Source organism: Anopheles funestus, chromosome 2RL, assembly GCF_943734845.2.
Source record: "Anopheles funestus chromosome 2RL, idAnoFuneDA-416_04, whole genome shotgun sequence".
NCBI classification, from domain to species: domain Eukaryota; kingdom Metazoa; phylum Arthropoda; class Insecta; order Diptera; family Culicidae; genus Anopheles; species Anopheles funestus.
The window spans coordinates 43,499,084-43,520,533 of NC_064598.1; the positions used below are offsets into that span (position 1 = coordinate 43,499,084).

Consider the following 21,450-nt stretch of genomic DNA (forward strand, 5'->3'; position numbering starts at 1 on the left):
TACAAATGCTCTACGGCTCCCACACATCAAAAGCTTTTATGTGTTGCTCGGTTCGGTCAGAAGCCACCGGCCAGAACGGCATGCCAGCACGAATGGAACCGAATTCTCAGTGCGACTAATTTGGCCAGTTTCGTAGTAGTAAGACTGTTGACAACCCGAAAGCTGAATAATCATATCCCGAAGCATCGAAGCTCGTCCACCCGGGGCAGGGAAAGTATGTGAGCGTGATGGCAGATTATGCTAATGCTTCCACTAGTTTCCAGACGCTCTACAAACTGACGAAGGATAACGCGCACGCTCTCGGTAAAGACGATGGTAATGACGTAATAAAAAACTTATTCCAAACCCATTTACGAGTAGTGCAACTTTGCCCATAAATAGGATCATGTTTGCTCCGTACTACTACACCTCATGCAATGCCAAGTGTATCCATAATTTTGCCCACCCACTCTGACCTCTACCACACAAAAACCCTTGGTCTGCGCCTTCCCACGGAATGGGGATGAAAACACACGCTCTCTGCACAGTATTACACGTTTGTGGTGAACGAATTGCTATTTTTCCATCATGAGACTCGTAAAATTTTAGATACATGAAAAACTCAAGTCGTTGCTATTTTTTTTTTTTTTTGGTGCATGTGAATTTGGAACATTTGGCTTAGTGCCATTTGGTTTGGTCTGGGGTCTGGGTGGTAGTGGATTAGAGGAAGTAACTTTACCGAAAAGCATTCCCATCATGCAATGGTTTAGCTGGTGGTGTTTCGGCATAAAAATGAGGTTCATTGAATAATCGTGTGCAGCAAGGCGTCTCTGCTGAAAATGCACTAAAGTATGGTTGTTCGTGTGCAATTAAAACACTGAACTTGTGATTGTGCTTGTTTATACAAGACATAAAGTTTTTTTATTTCAATACTTACAACTGTCACGAAACACACCACGCTTTCATGCTTAAATATAACTTCAATTTCCCAAGGTACTCCCCATACTGATTTCTGAACAAATCGATCAATAAAAATCGAAATCATTATTTCCAATCGCAATTCCAATACATAATATAAAAAGGAGATAACCTTTTCCAAATTGTTGCATAACATTGATATGAAAAAGCAAGAAAGCAAAAAAATCATTTAGCGAAATAGTAACCTAGGAATGTTTGCAAGAAATCCGATTGAGTAAGATCACTTTTCTTGGAAAAGCAACTTATCACGCAACACTACCCCCTTAGATGTCCCGGACGAATGCATATGGAAAGTTTGAGAGAGCTTGGAAAAGAGTTTCAGTTGCACTCAGCAACGGTAATAATGGCGACCATAGTGAAGAGATTTGAAATTAGAAAAGTTTTGTCCTATCTTGACTTTCGTAACTGAGTTCAAACCTTTCACCCCTTCAGTTAGTATCCTTCTATTGGGATAGTACTTAGAGCTTTTAAAATTGGATATGAATGTCATTGAGCTTTTGAGAAGTTCAAGAAAATCTTTACCGTAACTAATACAGGGTTTTATAGAAATAGTCAATCTTATTTTAATAGAATCCAAAATCAAAATAGAATTCACTTACCGGTGTCGAGTACGGATGTGCCGTCAGGCATACGCCGTCTGCCTTTAGCTGCTCCTGCAACAATGCCTCCAGTTCGCTCAGCATCAATGGTGAACTGTCCCGCTCCAAGCTGTCACTGTTGTCCGACAGCAGCGATTTTGGATCGTTCAGCTGAAAGTAAACGCTGGCCGCACCTTTCTCGCGCAGCAACCGTACACTCTTGAGCAGCTTGCTCCGGTGGGCCGGGTTCTGTACACCGATCGCGTCCAGATCGGGATCGCCAACCTGCTTGCAGATCTCCAGATCGTCGTATCCATTGTCGAGGAAGCTTTCCGCGTACTGGCCGAGCCCGAGGGCGCGCAACCACTCGCACACGATGTTGCTTACCGCCATCCCTTCGACCAGTACCTTCCCCTACCTGTGTATGTGTGTATGCTTCTATCACCTCCCCTTTACCTTACCAACTTCCGGTAGGTGAATTTTCACCGGCAACAAAAAAGATGCACACACTCACTCAATTAACCTCACTTCCGGGGTTAAGCGGGTAGAGCAACAACAACACAAACCAAACGGAAAATGACTGGCTTTTTTATGTTGTGATAAGCTTTCCCGTACACACGCCGGTTTCGTTCACTCTGCACCAAACCTTCGCCACACTTCCATACGCGCGTGGGAAGTAATGACCGTACACTTTTTTACCCCCTCACACACACACACTCTCTCTCACATTCAAGCACTTTAATTTAACACACTCACACACACCCACAGCACTTACGCAAAAAAAAAGCTTCACGTGCACCTCCGGTTTTCACCGGATCTGTAGACCTAGAGCCAGAAAGAGGAGGAAATTTTAACCAACCAAGCAAAACGAAGGTAAACACAAACGTTTAATTAAACTTGTCCTTCTCCTGTAAAGCAACCGCACCATACCGACGCGCGCACACACACACAGACCGTCCCATAGCATTGTGTCGGTTTTATCCTTGTTTCCTTTTCATCTTTTCTCGATTTAACTCGCACCGTCTGTCTTTTTTTTTTAATATTATTTTGTTCCGTTTTTTTGTTGCTCTTCTTTTGTTTAATGATCTTTTTCGATTACTTTTACCTTTTCTTTTTCTTCCTTTCTTTTGCTTGACCCTTTTCCGTTTTTTTCCATTTGTTATCCCTTTTCGGGGTTTTTTTTACTGTTCTTACTATGCCAGTCGTACGAGTAAAAAGCTTTCCGGTACCATTTTGACAGTTTAGCTTTCTTGGTCGTTCGGTTCGTTGTTTTAAGTCTTTTTTTTTTGCTTTTGTTGCTCCAGAGCTTTTTTGGGTGTTACCTGCTCTACATTACACAAAACCGCATTCCACACTGCCAAGGACTCTTCCCCGAGTCTTCGATGCGACGTTTACGATGCTTTCCTTATGCATTTTACACACACCCAGCTCGCTCCGGTTCTTCGGTTCGCGTTATTGCTTCGCACTCCGTAAGCAGTGTCGCTTACTTAGTGGCCTTACGTTTATGCTTGACTTGGCTGCAGGAAGCTATGAAAGTCTCCCACAATCCCGTGAAGTAGTTAGCCGCGCGCAATGGAATGTTTGCTTGCTGTGCAACGTTTTTCCTCCTTCGGTTCCATTCCCACCATGCCAGCGCTCCAACAAGACGAACGATGCGACCCAGAACTGGTACAATTACCAACGGCGATCAATGCAGTAAGGCGGAGGAGAGTCCTCTTATTGCTCAGTATTTTTGCCGATAAAAAAAGAACTACAGTGCCGGTTCCATCGGAGCGGGAGGAACGACTTTTTTGCTTCGCTTGTGTAGTTCTCCTTTAGCCACAACATTGGCAGAAGATTCAAACGACAGATCTGATCCAACCTGAAAGAAAAGAAAGAGAGAACGTGTGTAGAAGCAAACAAAGTTAACCATTTGGAATCGTGACGAGTTGGTTAATGATGATGATAAAGATTATTATTACGGTGCCCTGTTCGATCGCGCGCGCTCACACACGCTCTTCGGCTGTGCTTTTGCCGCGGTGTTCAAGATTAAGAAGAAAGAGGTAATGCAGTAATACGACTTTACAACAACAACAAAAAACACACGGACTTGGACGCTCCAAGTAAAAACAGTACTCATACGAAACCGCAGGAAACGGGACTCTCTGCACTGGCCAACATCAGCAATGTAAGAAAACAAAAAAAGGTGGCAGCAACAACAACCGTGGGATGCTGATCCGTTCTTAAGTCAAACGACGACGAAGCGCAAGCTCTCGAGCGATGCTTAACCACTCATCTTCTCGTTCCATTGCAGACGTGTACCGCTTTACCGTTTACCCACCTACTCAACCTCAACCATCACGAGCACCAGGCACCGAGTTTTGCTGTGGCTCTAAAAATTCGAGAAAAATTTATGATGGGCTGCGAGTAAGAAACACACCACCACATCATGCAGCACGCTCACATTGGCTCCATCTCGCGCGCTTCACTCGGTGACCTCCACCAATGATCTAGGGGACGGAGCAACGAACGGAGCAAAGTTACCCCGGGGGCCAAACGCCATTCGGGAAGCGGGAGGATTGAAAAATTTTCGTTGACAGATTAAGATTTATGAATGTGGCAATTAAAAAGAAACGTGAAGATGGCTGCCGCACATAAACCACCTCGCTATCCCCACCGAGCTGGTCACGTGAAACGGTGGGGAAGAGTTCTTTTAGGCATTCCTGCCCTAGCGACCTGACGCTGACGAAAGGCGACGAGCATGACAGAAAGGTGTCTAGCAACGCGGGCACCACTAATGGAAACCACTGTCGTTTAAAGATGAAGATGATGATGACTTATGGAGACAAACAGCGCGTGAAAAGTGAATGCTGAAAGGTGATCGTTAGAATGATTCCCCAAAAACCCTGGCACAGAACAACGGGTAAGCGATGGAAGGGACCTGGCGAAGTTGTGTGGGCACTGCTAAGCAGCTCGTTGAAATTTATGCTCATCCACTCATCATGTAAGCTCGGTAGACAAACAAAACACTTCAACCAGACAAAACAGACTTTGCGGGTAACTCCATACAATGAGCTCCAATATTCTGACGTACATTGGCTGATGATATAGTAGGAAGAGTTTTGTGTGATAAAGGTTAGAAAAATATTAGCCTCTCGTAAAAAAAACTCCTGCCCAAAAGCTGTAAGACAACTCGTCTAAGATTTCTGTGAAGCTATTTCCCAAAGCTCTTAGACACAAAATCCACAAGGGAGGTCGAAAAAAAATTGCAAAATATGAGATTGTTTATGTGAAATCCCAACACCCGACATTCCAGCAGGTTTCCTTTTTGTATGTGTGTTTGCAAAGTAAGAGAATGCAAAACAGCATACCACACTGCAGAAAACTATACACACACACACACACACACACAAGCCACCGATTCTTCCTGGGGACACTGCACACGTTCGACGACAAACAAGCCCAAAACCTAACAACAAAAAGGAACGATGAATGAATTGTGGAATAAATGTGAAATTCCCAAGCCGTCACCTTGTCTGGCTTGAAGGTCATACGGGCGAAGGGGAGGCAAACCCTCATCGAGATAGAAAAGGACACGATGAAGCAAAAAAAAGGGGTAGAACTAGGTACCCCGAAGCAATTCTCCATTGACGGAACGTCCCCTCGTTGTGCTTTGTTGCCACCAAACAGTGCGCCCGGTGAGCGATTTTCACAAAGGATACGCATTTTGTCTTGCATTCCCAGCAGACATTATCGTTGGTTTTCGGTGTGCTGTTTCCTTCGCACCGTCTGACGAAGGTCGGCATCGGTATCCGGTATGTGTTGAGCCGTTCGGAAGTAAGGTAAGGGAGAAGGGGTTTCCCATATTTCTTCATCCTTCAGCTTGGGTTCAATTTTGGTTGGAATAAATTTCCACCCAAAATTCTCCCCAACCCAGGTGAAGGTACGCAGGGTCATGAGCGATACAAGAAGTCATTCACCTGAGCACCTGAGCATGGTTGGTTACATGATAAGACCGTTCGCAAAATGCATGCTGGCTGCTGTTTATGCTTCGCAACGTTTCTGTCCCAGACTTGCTCTATTTAGAAGCGCTTTATTTCGGCATACTTTCATCGACTCGGTTTTTGTAGCTGCCGTTGATGTGTATTAGCATATAGTGGCAAGGTGTGCGCTATTTTGCTGTTTGCTTAACACGGGTAAACTTTGACAGCAATCCAGCAGCCAATACGGTAGCCGGCGAAGGTATGTAAATAGTATTTTGCATGCGGAGTAATGTCACATGTAAATCCTTGCAAACATGTGAGCGAATAGCTTTCCGTTTGATTCCGAAGGAAATGCTGTACAAATCGTGGTCAGATATAGAAAGCGAAGCACAATCCGATCTAATCTAGGTTTGCCGATATTCACTTATCCTTCAAACATCTACTCGGAACAGGTGAAATGGGTTAGAAATTGGAATAAGCTTAAAGATATTCCAATTTCAGCCCGTATGATTTACCCACTATTCTTGAAGATGCTGATTTTATGCGTACAGCGTTTATGTTTCCTTGGATATCCTTGTCGAAGATTGTAGAAAAGCACACTCTGGCATGTTCTCAAGGTTTCGTTTCGACCGACATTTGCATATCTTACGGTTGTGTCTTAGTATGTCTTGAAAATCTTCTCCCGTTGCAGCTAAATTTATTCATTTGCTAGCTCAATCTCCGACATTGACTGAGTGCCGACATGGCCAAGGTTCTGACTCCGGAAGAAGTGAGATAAAACAAGTCACAAGCGCCAGAAGATCTTACATCTGGCCCACATGTTGAGCTTTCAAAAGTAGTAAAAGTCAGTGTTCCAGCTGTGAGAAATTTTCCAACAAAAAAAATTTGAATAGTACCTAACAAAAGATAATATACTAAAATCTGTACTTATGTACATGAAACAAATTGGTTCTTCACTTCAATATTTAAACAGTGTTCTATTTATTGAAATCCACCTTCTTGGGAATTCTCTAGCTAAGGTAGATATTATTCTCACCAAACATCATATGAAAGTGTCCTTCAGACAGACCAGCAGCTAGTGTCCAATAAGTGAAGCTCACCTAACTTGATTATCGCACTACCAGTTCCCAGCCGCGATACCGAGCATAATCCGCTTCAAACAACCGACCGAACCTTAAAATCCAAACTAAACCTTAAGCACGAAAAAAAAATCCTTCTCCACTCTCTACACATTACGCTCTCGTTGGGAAAGCTTTTCCCTTGCAAATGCTGTGCTCTGTTTTGAATATTAAATATTTACAAAAGTTCGTCCTTTTAGCTGCTGGTGCTGTGGTGTACGGCAACAGGATAACACTTCCACCACTGGACACGCTATTTTCATTAACGTACACCGAGCTAGAACTGAGCAGTGCTCGAGAAATGTCCCCGTACCGAACACTACCGGCACTTGCTAATTGGGTTCTTCGCTTTGGGGGAGTTTTTTTTCTCAATAACTTCCAACGCAAACGACTGGCCGCTCTGGGGTCGTCCATCATTGCTGTGGCGGAGTAGCTGATCAACGGCTATGAAAGAAAGAAATTTGCACTTCATTTGCATATCGGGCGAGCGTTTCGAGAGTGATGAAAGCGATGTTAAAGCCATCGTCTAACTTGTGCAAGGATTTCATCTAAATGCTGGGAACACAGACTGCTACTGGTACGCGTTTTAAATCCAACTCTCCGGAAGAGCGTCACTGCTCAGCAAAACGTCAAATAGACCGAAATGGTTTCGGTTTTTGTTCCGAATTTCATTTACCCAAATAAATGCAGGGTTTTATTTTTTGGTTCTAATGTGAATTCCAAACATTTGTGGGGATTGAAACATCATACACAACTTTGGTTGATTGAAAACACACAAATTTAATAACGCTTTTCGGTGAAAATCCGCGGTTCTGCTACGTCGCGTGCCATCAACTTTTTGCTTTTTGGTTTCGTATGCCACAATCAACCGTACAGCATAAAAAGCAGAAAAATACATTTGATAATGCCAGGCGAAAACGTGTTTTTTATATGTTGCTGACAGTTCATGTAGGTTAACGCTAAACCCTAACACCATGGTTCAGAGCAAATGGATATGGTTAGTGGTATGTAAAGCGAAATGGGTGAATCCCAATGGTTTTTAGCTTTAGATCACAAAGCAAAGGTGAATGTGCCGTACCATTAAATTTGGAAAAAATAAATGTGAAAAAAAGGAATACATTATTTGCCTGCCAGATAAAACAACAAAGTAAACAACCACGCGAACGTTGGTTGGTTGGTTCACCGAAACTTTTTTTCTTTCGTTTTGCTTTTTAGCTAACTTGGAAACTGTTCCGACGCGTGCAGAAACAGAAACGTCAAAATCAGATAAAACGCCACACATAAATGAGACTGCGTTTATGGCCAGCGGCGGTTTTGTTAGCATTTTGTAATTTAAATTGATTCAATTTTAACCTGTTGTACAGTGGAACACATTATAAGTTTAATGTTCACCACCATTTTCGAAACGCGTTTGCCACAAGTGCTCTGTGCCGTTCAATAAGATTCGTGGAATTATTATCAAAAACGTCCCAAATTGCTACCGACAGCATCGATTACCGGACCGGTACTGGTTTGCCGGTGTACAATTACACGCTCCAGGGAAATAAGACTCCAGTGGAACCCCCAGTGGAGAAGGAAAAACCAGCGAAAACGTCAAGCCACGGAAAAAAATATCTATCACTACCATACGCCACTAAACGCACCGTCAAACAGAATTGATCAAACAGCGCACCATAATCAATATTTGACACCACAGTATGGTCCCTGGAACCGATATCTACAGTCGAATATTTTTCCGAAAAGTGTTCCACCCACCGTGAGACGTTCCAATCAATTGCAAGCGAGAACACATTTCAGTGTGTCGGAATGTTTGAAAACCAAAAAAACTGAGTGATTTTAAAGCCGAATCTACCGCACGGCCACATCCAAATATGCATGCAAGGCACCGGTGTCTCCACTATGCCGATTCACTACACCTCCCCAAAAAGCTTCCCTCACGGCGAAAAGGTGAATCGCGACGACGCTAAGGAGAAAATCGATTTCTCAAAAACCCAACGATCCAACACCTTTTTCGTGACCAGCGCTCGAACGCCCCGCGTCACAAACTGGCTGTCGTTCTGACGAGACACAGCAGGAAACCTGCCCACCTTTCACCCGTAACAATCCGTTGGTGGCCGAAATACGTAACCTTAAAATTAAGGTGGAATGGTAAAGTAAAATGGGAGAAAAAAATAAAACTACTACTACGTCTGCGTCTTTAACTCTAACTGTGTGTTCGATAAGACGCAGGGGAAAGGTTTTTTGGGTGTCTTGCTTTACTCTCTCCTCCACCATTTTTTTTTTTGGTTTCTTCCCGAATTCATCGTTCAGAGAAACCGAACCGAACCAAGTGCGGATAGAATTACTTCAATCATATTTCATAGTCGTACGCTGTGTCACTGTGAGTGTAGGTCGTTTTCCAGGGCCAGCAAAGGAAGAAAAAAAATTAACAGAACTGGCGCTGCCACCCGCTACTTCATGCTCGTGTTCGTTCATCAAGTAAGGTGCTACAAAGACGAAAAGACACATAGAACGAGATTTGATACTTTTTTTTGTCTTCCACCACCGACCATAGTATCGACCCATCTATCTTGATTGTCGCGCTTCCTTCCCATCTGTGTGATCTGCCCATTCAACGATTTGTCTCGCGCTCGCGTTTTTACGATCTTCCCACCGGAAATCTAAGACGGCATCGAAGAAGATGGTTGGAGCTTCATGGCGGGCGGTGTGCTTCAGGTTAGTGGGAGCGGGTTTGTATTTCTATAGCAGAGCCTCCTGTAAAATACTCTCCATTTCTGGGTTTGTCTTTCTGACTAAGCGTCGTAAACTTACAACCAAATAGACAAAAATGCCTTATCAATTCAATCAAAACCCTTAATTCCTGCTATTACCATTCTTCGTAACAAAACGACCTGTTTGATGATGATTTCTATATTGTTTGATTAAACGTTTGAAACCTTAAAAACAATGGTAACGCAGAAGTCCGCATTGGTGTACACAAAAATCCTTGAGAACTTCTGTCATATTCCATCCATACAAGAACGCCAGAATCAAACAACCTGTCGTTCAATGGTGCACTCAATACGCCTGGAAAGCACCTCATCTGTCCGAAGGGTATAAAGGTGAGCCTAAATAGATAACTACTCAGAAACGCTATATGTGCGTCCCCGTCCGTAATCGGATAGGGGTGAGTCCTTATTTTCCTCACTCTAACCAAACATGACTGATGACTGCACAAGGGTGATCATTTGCAGTACGGGGACACGATACGAACCAAGGGCGCAAGGTGCAAACGCTCGAATGAAGAGATTACGAAGATATTTGTACATTGCAAGGAAAACCATCATCATCCCCTTTTTTCGACCAAAGACAACAATCTTAAATATGCCATCAAGGATACGCTGATGCAGAGCAGTGCGAGTTCCCGTTGCTGTTATGCCAATCGTTAAAACAAACCCTGTTTTATGCATTACACGTAGCAACCCTCAATGGCACTGTGCGTACCCTTGTTAGAAGGCATCATCATCGCATGCACGGCGGAAGCACCGAAACAAAGGTTTGTCATTGGAAGGATAAGGAATAATCTAATCAAAATGTAGAATTATTTGTCCCACCGGGAGCAAAAACGGGCCATACATTTCTTCAGAACGCAGTTAGAGCTGCGGACCAGGACCAGCTGTTCGCTTTGGTGACTAAATCATCCAGTACAACACACCCCTACACAGAATCGCGTCCGTGGCTGATTTGTAAACGAAATATCATGAAGGGCGCACTGAGCTATTCCGGGGGAGTTTGATGCTCCTGCTGTGCACTGACAGGTTGTGTCATTTTCGTCACGCTTTTAGGGCACAAATGGCAAAAAGGGCATTATTAAATGTAATAAAATTGGTGTATTTTCAAATGAAATATCAACCATATTTGGAATGGAACAAAAAATGTTGCTAAAAGGAGGTACATGACGTATAATTAGCTGCCAGAAGGTGAATTTTGAGGAAACAAATTCTCAAATATATGAGAACCTTCTTAAAGAAAAATAATTTTTTCAATAATTGAAATTGCCAACAAACTTAAACAATGTTCAACAAACCAGTGTTTAAACATAAACATAAACATAAAAATATATTGTAATAATTTAAATCATTTTCGTGAAGTGCTGGAACATTTTTTATTCTTCTTTTGTAATAGGTAAATATTTGTAGGTAAATAGCATTTAAATAATATGTAAACATTTGAAATTTCCGATTATTATTCACGAAACGCCAGTGAATATCGCAAACTCAACTTTTCAGACAAATGCCCCAATAATATATTCTTGTATTTTTTATAATTTTCTCATCCTTTTGAATATGCACACCTTGTCTTAAAAATACTCGACTTTTTAGTATAGAAGGTAGTTTTCCTTTTTCACAGCTGAAGAAGACTTTGAATATATCCTATGTTTTGACCTACTAAATGTATATCTTTTTCCACTTTAGAAATAATCAGTCGCTTACGCGATTAGTCTTCAAACAGAAGTTAATTTCGTCATTCGTCTTATTAAAGAATAATACTCATAAGTGCTCTGCTCTTTAAGTTAATAAAAAAACCTCCATACACAACACCATTCCTTCGTTTGTAATGAAGTAAATGTGCTTTGAAAAATTGCTCCTAATGCTGTACGCAATGCGTTTCAATTCCTACGCATTACAATAACCGTAACATTATCGTAAAGATTAACCATTCCAGTGTATGGCAACAGCGATACACACCGAGACGCATTTCAAATTAAACGATGTTATACAAATCTCCAGCTGCCATTTCGGGGGCTTTCATTTCAGCAGCAATGGAAGGTAGGTATTATTGCTAAACCTATCTCTAATTTTCCCGACTGCCTATCCCGGCTTTGCTGTCAGCACCATCCGTCCCTTCCCGGCTCGATCCAAAGAGTTCCAACGCCAATTGAATATTTCAATTACGACAATCGAACTTCTCAACAAAAACAAAAAACACACACACACAGAAACAAAACTTTAGCACAAAAACACCCGCATCACCGATGCTCAGTGCCGATGCTCTGAGTTGGGCTATAAATTTTGGCTCGAATTAAACTTGAGCCATCCTCAGCACCTAGCAAAAACCCCGCATGCCGCGAAGGCAGCATCAGCGATTGTATCCGACCGAATTTCGGCACCGGCGTAAAATGGCCCATACAAAACACACCAACACAATCGACACTGGCAAAAACAAACAGTCCACGGGACACAATACACACGCACACGGTGAGAATATTTAATTGGCAGGATAGAATTTCGTTTCGGGATCGTTTACGGGATAAATTCGTGACCACCGATTCCTTTCCTTTATTCTCCTTCATTTTCCACCTCGTACTCATCCCGTACCTTCTTATTTGAGGACAGGTTTGCACTGCTACACAGGGTTGTCTGTGTACAGGCTCTCAGACACTCAAGGTACCTGGGACGAAAAATGGTTGGAATTGCTTTTCCACCTATCTGCTACCGGCATCGAAGTGCGGCCTGGCGGTGAAAGGATAACGGAAGCGAACGGAGAGAACTAGGGATGTTTAATTAGGTGCTATTCGAGTTCGGTTCCGTCCCGTCCCATCGTCCCATCGTCTCATCTGTTGCGTTTCCTCCGGCATGCAGATGGAAGAGCTGGTTACCACCGACTGGCCGGATTTAACACCCGATGCAAAGTGAGAAAGATAAATAACGCCTTCTCGAACGTGGTTCCCTCTGTTTTCCATCCCATCCCAGGCAGGCCAGCATCTCTTTCGTTCCGGGTATTGAAATCTTTACGGAAACTTGGAAAAAAGCAGCTTTTTCCTTGCCAAGCGTTTGCGAGACTTTGGTTTCACCGGTGCAGGTGTAAGGTGTGTACACCCGGTGGGAATTGTATAGAACGTTTTCCGTGCACAAAGAGGAAAAAAAAGGAACCATAGTATACAGGCATGAATTTCCGAATCCAATTGAAGGATGAAGGCAAGCATGTATTTTTGCCTTTTTTCTAGGTTTAGATTTAACACTGAAAAGACAGCGTGTCAGGTGTATTTTTAATCAAAATACATTCCTACTCCCAAACGGGTAGTATAAACAATGTTCTACTCTTTTTTATTTTTCGTAACAGTGATCGCTTTAATTTACGATCCAACAATTTAAGGATCTTTTAAGGAACACTGTGGTGTACAAGTGTACGAAAGAAGGCGATATCTTGGAGCTTTTTTTTGGATGAAACTTGTAGCAGAAATAAATAATAAAAAAAACATTAATTATTTATTATCTCTTGCTTGTTGGCAATACGCCCCAGGCGGACTTACTCATATTTTCCCGCCTGCAACGATCAATAATGGTTGCATATAAAGGAAACGTCATTAAGCATTAACGGCATCAAATTAATTTTACCGACCAAAAAAAAAATCCGTGGAAAAAAATCCACGTACCCGATACGACGCATGCAAAGATTCGACAAAGATCGGTTAAAGTTAATTTCGTCGCGTGTGCCTATGATCCAAGCGAAACCAATCTTGTGTGCGATCATTAAAGTGCACTAAGCATCGGGATATCGATTTTAAACCAAACGGGTTGGCTTTTTTTCTCATCGACAAAGATAAAAGAAGGTACGGCCAATTGGGAACATGGCCGGGTGCACGAAGAGGGAGAGAGAGAAAGCCACATACATTCATCGATGGGGGACATAAATTTTGCTATACGATCACATTAAATTCACATAAAACCATCCATCTGAACCGTTAATACGACGATGGCGATGGTCTTAAAAAATGGGCCTCACCGCACCGAAGTCGCGATATGACGACGCGCGCATTGACCGCGATTGGCGAACGGTTTCTTGCTACGTTCGTTGTTCAAACCATCCACGCTTCATCAAGCCCGCCGAAAGACTTCAACGCAGCGACTAAAGAGAAATCCCGGCAAATCGCATCAATCGAGGCCCCGGTGAGAACTGCAGGTGGTCTGACAGGCCATCGTCAATGTGTTTGTGCCTGTGTGTTTGTGTGTTTGGCACAAGGAAGAAGCGACACACACGGACGGATACCCGGCCTGGTACGTACTCCAATATGCACAAGCCGCGATCGCGATCTTTTCGACCGAGCGCGGCATTTAAGTCGTTGGATAGCGCGTCATTCACGATCCGAAAAAGCAACGGACAATATTTTTACTTCGCTTCTCTACCATTCCCATAAGCAGTGCCAACAGTTTGCGTTGTGGTCTCAAGGGAAGCACCCTTCCGTTCGATGCTCCGGCGAATGAACGATATCAATCTCAACCAGTGACAAACCTATCCGTCTATCTTGAGTTAACATCAACTTTCTGCCCCGACCAGAGCCGATCATTGACGTTCGTCGGAGTTTCTTCTTCCTGTGGAAAAAAAACCCCTCAGGAAAGGTTAAGGAAGCGCTTAAAATACCCTTTTACCCATCGGTGCTCTGGAATTTTCAAACATTCTAACCCCGTTAGGTACACTCGGTAAACATCGCTACAGCAACAGAAGCTTCATCATCATCATCATCTTCATCAGTGAGCTTCACGGGTATCACATTTTCCCCCGTTTTTTTCTCCCCCAAGTCCCCTAGTCCGCTTTGTTTTGATTAATGAGATTAAAAATGAGGTAAAGCTCTTGCTAAGGTCACGCTCACCTATTGCTTGGCCCTGATTGGGTTGAATTTACACCAAACAACAACAAAAACAAAAAAAGAAAGGAAAATCAACCTAACCTAACTCAAAAGAAAGCAAAAACAATCTCTTTAAAAATACCCAAAACATGATCCGAACCTCTTTGCTTACGCGTACGACCACACAAGTTTACGATCATTTATCACAGATGGTGCGGGATCTTACAGGAATCTGGCAAAAATTAATCCTATGGGGAAGAATGAAGTGAAACTTGCCTGAACAAAAAAAAGGGTCCAACTTACCTTCGCGTTTCGATGCTCCAAGTAATCGCTTCCTCCAAAAACATTGCTCTGCTCTCAGTACACCGAGTGGATGCGACACAACCCTGAATGAATACACCTTGTTCTATTCATTCCATTAAGGTTTAATAGCCACAATCCGATTTGGCATTCAAACACAGCGCACACAATGGCTTTAAATCCCGATAAATGTCCTTCTGGTGAAAGACACCCGAGTCCGGTGTTTGGGAAAACTCATTTAAAGCCTCAAAGAATAATTACACAGTCGTGTGGGAAAAATTAAGGCCAACGCTAGAATGACAACATTCTCTGCTTGTGCCGTTTGCAGACAAGCACCGGTGCAACCCAAGACCGGTTTTTCTTTCCCATTCCGCAGGGCAATAAAGAGCTGCACAATCCTAGACATCCCTTACCGAAGGAAATCTTCTCGACTCATTGTAAATAACGCCCGGCATAGCTGTTACCGAAACGTGAGGAATAGACCCGGCAATAAGCAAAGCAGAAGAACAAACAGGCAAAAACCCGAAAGAAGATTAATCTAAAATAGATCTAGTGTTGCGAAGGAATTTTTGCAACATTCTCGCAAGAAAAAAAAACGGTGAGCTTTTACATTCGGAGCACTGCTGCTAAGCTGCTGCTGAAGGCGATTGTAGATGCTGTAAGCTCGTTTCGTTCGCTTCTCCGCTTTGTCTTTGATGCTCTTTCGTGTGCTCTTGTTTGCGTGTGTAGTATTAATTTTTGTTCTTTTTTTGTTTTTGCTCTTTCGTTTCTAACCTCCGTATTGAGTATTTTCTCTTTTAGTATGCGTTCTTTTGATTTAATATTTTGCGTTCGCTGTTCGCTCTTTCCCAAGCTCTCTGGCACTGTTTTGCTTTTTGGGTTGATTTGTTCTGCTCATCCTATGGTATGTTCGCACTAACACAAGGAGCAACACGGTCAGGTAATGCGTCACCACCACCAAGCAGCTGATGATGAGGATTTGTTGTGTTTTGTTGCAGCTTTGCAGCAACCGATTCTCATGCCTCTTTGTCTCTACCAGCGGCACTTTAACGCACTTCCTGCTGCTGCAATCTTTCATGACCGTGAGCTTTCGGTTTTTCTTTCCTGTTCCTTTGTTTTATGCTTTGCCCTTTTTTATTCTTGCACACACGGCACATTCTTGCATTTTGTCACATGTATGCCACACACATGTTGCAGCAAACTGTTTACGTGCAATACGATTGTATACCACCACCAAGAAGTATTCGTGCTCTCGCAACCAGAAACATGCAGCATCCAAGCGCCCGTAGTCGGACTGCATGTCGAAAACACACGGCCACATCCTCACAAAACTAACTGACCACCGGACCAAAAAGCGTACCGAAGTGTACGTGTGCTCGTGAAAGGTAACAGCTACACAGAGCGACAGCCACAACAAAGCAGAAACGTGATTTCCAACCAGCCAAGCTGCCCCTTGCACTGCTCTTCCGTCCAGCCACAGCCACCGAAAACGCCGAACGAACGAAAAGCAAACGAAAAACAAAAACCGGAAAGCAGCAGACCACCGTCGACAAACACCGTTGCCATGGCTTCCCTCTGGTTTCCATACATGCAGAAAGCTTTGCCGAGTCGTGCCTCGGGTACGGCCTAGGAAGGCTCTTCTTGCTTGCTTTTCTAAAAGAATAAAAAAAAAACGTTCTCCTCCGTACACACGGCTGCGGCTTCACTCTTTGCGCCAAACCGGCGAAAAACAAGGGCTGCACGACGACGACGACGACGACACACGCCAAGAAAATGTCGGTCTACTCTGAATGCACACACGGTAGTAGGCACAGGTTGCTTATTTTTCTGCTCGCTGTTACCAGCACCAAACCCTCTTGACGTGGATGAAGCTTGGGCAAAACGGTCTTTGCGATGTTAGTGGCCTCCTTTTTTTAAAAGCATCATCCACGTTGTGTGTGTGTGCGTGTTTGTGCGAACAGAGTTGGAGATGAAGCAAGATGAAGGGATTAGAATGAAACCTGCAGAGCCACAAACAAGTACAAACAACAACGAAAACAAAAAAAACGCGCAACAACGTAAACCGTTTTTTTGTTATGGCGAGATGATGGGTAAGCTTCCCCACCCAAAAACTTCAACCATAACAAAGTGTGCATAACACACGAGAGCTTTGCACTTCTTTTCCCGCCACACTCTGTACACATTTGTTTTGCACACACGCACCCACACACATATACACCCGCACCACACCCACCGGTGACTTCGATCGTGCGTTTGTTAGGGCTATGTTTTATACAATTAGGATTTCTTTTTTATCAGCTTCAGAACGATGCAATAATGCTCAGTGTAATCTTTTACTGCATCTTCACTTTCCAAGGACACTATACACTTTTGCGATTTTTTTTCTTGTTTTGCAAACTTTGATTAAACTTTTCCATCCGACAAACAACAACGGGCTACGGGGTAACCAACAAAAAAATGCACCGAATCTTCTTCTTCTGACATTTCACCATTCGACAATCACAGCACTTGTACGGGATATGTTCCGCAGCCGGACGATATGTGTAAAATGTACTGATACAGGGCAAAGGCGGCACCTTTATTACTCCCTTTCGCGACAGGTTGAAGAAAACGATCGAAAAGGAAGCAATAAAACTCACCCTACGCTTTTATCTTTAGTCACAATTTCTCTATTCATCAAGCACGAATATTTGATCGCGAAAATGTTTCATCGGTTCGCGATAACGAGCCGCACGTCCGCACGCTTCGAGAGATCAGAGAGAACTGACTTTTTATGCTATGCAATGCTGTGTTTATGCTCCGTTATGTTCTACGAGGGGAATACCGCATTCTCGCAGAACGAGACTGTCTGGAGTGAGCGCGTCCGACCGACGGCTGAGAGCAATGCGGGAAGCGCTCTGAGAGGAATGTGTGAAAGTCAGGGATGTCAAATCGGAATGTTGCTGAATAGTAAAACAACGAGCGTAGGGAAATTTAATTGCGGTTTGGAAACTCATGTATAATTAGAACAAGAAAAAATTGTACTTTTCAAAAATTAGTAGAAAATTAGCATATTTTTTATCATATCTGTACACATTTTGATTATAATAAAGGGACAAGCGCTTCAAGCAATGTTTTAAAGTTAGTTATTGTTTATATAATTAAATTGACTTCATTAATTTTGTTTGATCCTAAACATTCTTTTATTGAGATTTTTAATTGAAATCATTTTTATACAATTTAGCTTTCTACTAATCTGGCACTATACAGTCGAATTTGTCCATCACTACTAATAAGCGACGAACGCGGCAGACGAAATGAGCCGAACATTAACGCGAGCCTCATGTGGAAGGCTGCCCACTGCGAGGTTCTATCGATTATTTTTGTATTTTAATTGAATATATCTTTCAAAATTGTTTCTAAATTTAATTTAGAAAATTTTAAACCGTCGCCTATTACACAACCTAAAATATAAAGACAAATTGTATGAAAAAAAAATATCTGAAATATAAATAATAAAAATTAAATAAAAATATGCATCACGTCTAATTCATGCACTTTTTTATTTTATTTATTCGTTTCGTTTAAAGCTTCTTATTTGCAATTTTGTTTGTTTAGTATCTTCATCTATGTTTTTTTTGCATACCAAACTAAATTAACACATAAAGCAAACCACGAATTGACCAAAAACAAGCGCGCGCACTTGTTCAAAAATTAATCATCTCATTGCTCCCGGTACAAAGGGCCAATCGTCGCCAACCAAGAAGCAAAAGAAACTAAAACTCAACGGTTTCAGTTTCTTCATGTTTATCAGCAGGAAATCCAATTAAGTTTCACATCCGATTTCATTCACCTAACGATTTATCCTGCCCGATCACGCATTTGCACAAAACAATGAAACAAACACCGAACGTGCGCGCCATCATTATACCGAACGGCCAGCAATCTTCACGCATTTCGCTGGTGTATTAGTTATTTACCAATTCGGCACAGACCCGCTTCGTCTGTTTGCGGTCATTCTCGAAGTCAACTGCTGCTAAATTATTCACCTTCATATTAATTTGTACCGTACACTATGGCGTAACGTTCCGATGAGAGCTTTCGCCGTGGACTACAGCAAGGCTACAACAGACACTTTGGTTTCTTCAATTGTCTACAAAAACATGTGTCGTTTTTTTGCGTAGTATCGATAGAGGGGACCGGTTAATTGGTTAATTTTAGACATGGGAAATCAGTTGCCAATAGGCTGAAAACTAGAGCGCGAACCTTCAAAAAATATTCTGCACTCGATTCCAAACATGTTCCGATGCTTCTGATGTATACTTAGAGTCTTGTAGTATCAGTTTCTTTTTAGAAGTGTGGCGTATTTAAATTTTTAAAAACAAAAACATATTTTTTCTGAATCTTGAAAATTGCGTAAGATTTTTCCCAATTCTTCTTGGCTTAACGATCTCTACCTCTACCTGGCCATTTCTGGATAGCCGGTCCTTTCATGTGGACCGGCACCGGCTATCACATATATCTTTTTTTCTAAATTATTAGACTTAATTTTCCTTTTTGTGTAAAGAACATGACCATTCTGCAAATTTCATTTCACACTAGAAACATAAGTATATAATCAGAGTATTTTGTTGTATTTTAATTCTTTTATCAGAATTCTTTTATCAGTTTCACGATGTTTTTTTTTCTAACCAACTAGAAGACTCTGGTTTTTAGTTATAGAATTTTTTTTATTCATTTTTTCTTCCACATTTCTCTTAACAATACTTCTAGTAAACAAACTACACGCATGAATCGACTATTTCATATCAAAAATCTAATTTGGCTGTCCTGCTCCAGTCAAGCGCACTTATTCGGTATGGTCAGTCCATCAACGGTATTGACAAATTGATTTACCATTCATCCTACGGCCTAGCATCAGGCAAACAAAGCCACGCTGGTGTTGTTCGCTGCGATCTATTCGTCCCTTTCGGCTATCGGTGGGTGAAAGTGGAAAACCATTCCCATTTCCTGCCGTTATTTCAATCGAGGTGAGAAAATGGTGAAAATTCTTTTACCGCTCTTTGCCTAACGTCTGAATAAAACGACGAACCCATAGCACTTCCGAACGTTTGCTTTTAATGATGTTCCTTGACACAGGGAAAAGGATAGTGTACGGCTGTGAACCATAACAGATGGTCAATCAGGATCAGGATCTTTTTTTCACGTGTGTGTGTGTGTGTTTGTGTGTGTGTGTAACAGTAGTACAAAAATAACTACAACTTCCGGCCATCGAACGATGCACAATGGAACATGAAAGAAGCAAAGAAAGGAACGATGTCCACCGAATATCCTCACGACCTCTCGGCACAAAAATTCGGTTAAGATTGCACGCACATTTCAGCACACTTCCATGAAGATGTAAAAGCATCCGCAGCAGGAAAGCGGGAAGGGAAAGATTGAAATTTATGAATCCATTGCACACTACTTTGGTTGGTTCATTGGTTTGGTTGGTCTCCCCCACACCCTTCGAATGAGAGACTCCGCATCAAAATACTTTGCTAAAAGACTATCGTTTAAATTGATATTTTACTATCCGGCTAAACAGTTTTGACCTAGCATGGATGGAAGTGTGGTCGGGAGCGTTAGATACACAATTTGTACATAAAAACACTATGAACTGGGGATGAAAGTCGAATAAAAAGATGTGACAAGCTCCCAATGGTTAGTTTGAGGTTGTGGAAAAGGGAGCCTTAATGGAGAGCGAAAGCGAAATAACACTGGACCGGAATAAGTACTTAACACTTTAAAAAATAGTAAATAAATTTTAGTTTGTTTAAATTTAAAGTATCTTATAACTTTGAACTATTCAAAGAAACATTGGTAAAGTTGAATGTTTGGATAAAAATATTTTTTTAAAGACATTTCGACTCTTTAATGTCATGCGAAATAAAGTCCCTTTTTTACCTATATTCCATAATAATATTTTTAATCAATTTTAAATAATTCAATCTTCCATCATCACACAAGCAGTGCATGCAAACAGTTGGAGGTAATTCCGTACCCACTGACCGTTTGCTCTGTAAAAGGAACTGCCAGCCAACGACTTACTCAGCACTATATTTTAACACAGAATCCTCACACAAAACGGGAGGGTACAAAAGCTTTGCATAGCTCTCGGTAAATACACACCAAAAACTCACCCAGCAGTTCGGTTGAGTCGTCGATAAATCGGATATGGTAGATAATGATAGCAATAATATTTACTTCCGCTAGCTGTGCCTGAAGTACGCCACAAAGGACCCTACCTCTTGACTGAGAAGATGACACTCGACGAAAAGGTGTATTTTTTTTACCCTCATCTCGTGGGATACCAAACTCCAATCACTTACCAGGTAAACTTCTTGCGCCCGTAGGATACGTGACGCAAGGATGGGGCACTCGGTGCTGATTGCATATTTCGCAAAACCTGTTCAAGCGTATTAAAATTTAAACATCGCCAGTGTCAGCACCGTGGCACAAGGAGAGATATATCCATAGGGATGTTTATAAATCATAAAACGACATTCTGCCACCGTGAGACAAAGATGGCAAGTGAAAGCATTCCAAATACGAACTCCACATTCTATGAATTAGTTTATTAAAATAGCTTGCGGGGTAACTGCAAACACACGTCCATAGCGCTACGGATAACCTTGGCCCAATACATCTTCTCCTTTTTTCTCCCTATTCCGTTAACGTTCGACGCACTTGGCGAAGATCAAAAACCATTGTCATGCATGCGAAGTGCGCCAAAACAGGCGGAAAATCATTGACACACAAACGAGGGATGCGGTTCACACTTGAGCGGCAACAATCCGACAGCAAAAGTGTGTTGACAGCAATAGAAACTAGTGGAACCGCCATGGGAACGCGGACAAGAACAGTGGAAGGAGACATCATGGGGAAACTTTTTTCCAAATTGAAGTTTA

At 42.2% G+C, this 21,450-nt stretch overlaps 1 protein-coding gene across 6 annotated transcripts in view; it reads right to left on the reverse strand.

Moving 5' to 3' along the window:
- Positions 1-17,538, reverse strand: part of LOC125760547 (sterile alpha motif domain-containing protein 5) — a 127,295-nt gene extending 109,757 nt beyond the window's left edge. For 2 of the 6 annotated variants that reach the window (XM_049420768.1, XM_049420769.1), the window contains exons 1-2: positions 17,161-17,305; positions 1,557-2,360 (exon numbers count right to left, since the gene is read on the reverse strand). In XM_049420768.1, the coding sequence (XP_049276725.1) occupies positions 1,557-1,928 (372 nt within the window). In that variant the 5' untranslated portion in view covers positions 1,929-2,360; positions 17,161-17,305. The other 4 variants (XM_049420767.1, XM_049420765.1, XM_049420766.1 and 1 more) reach the window with 4 other exon arrangements.
- Between the last annotated feature and the right edge of the window lie 3,912 nt (positions 17,539-21,450).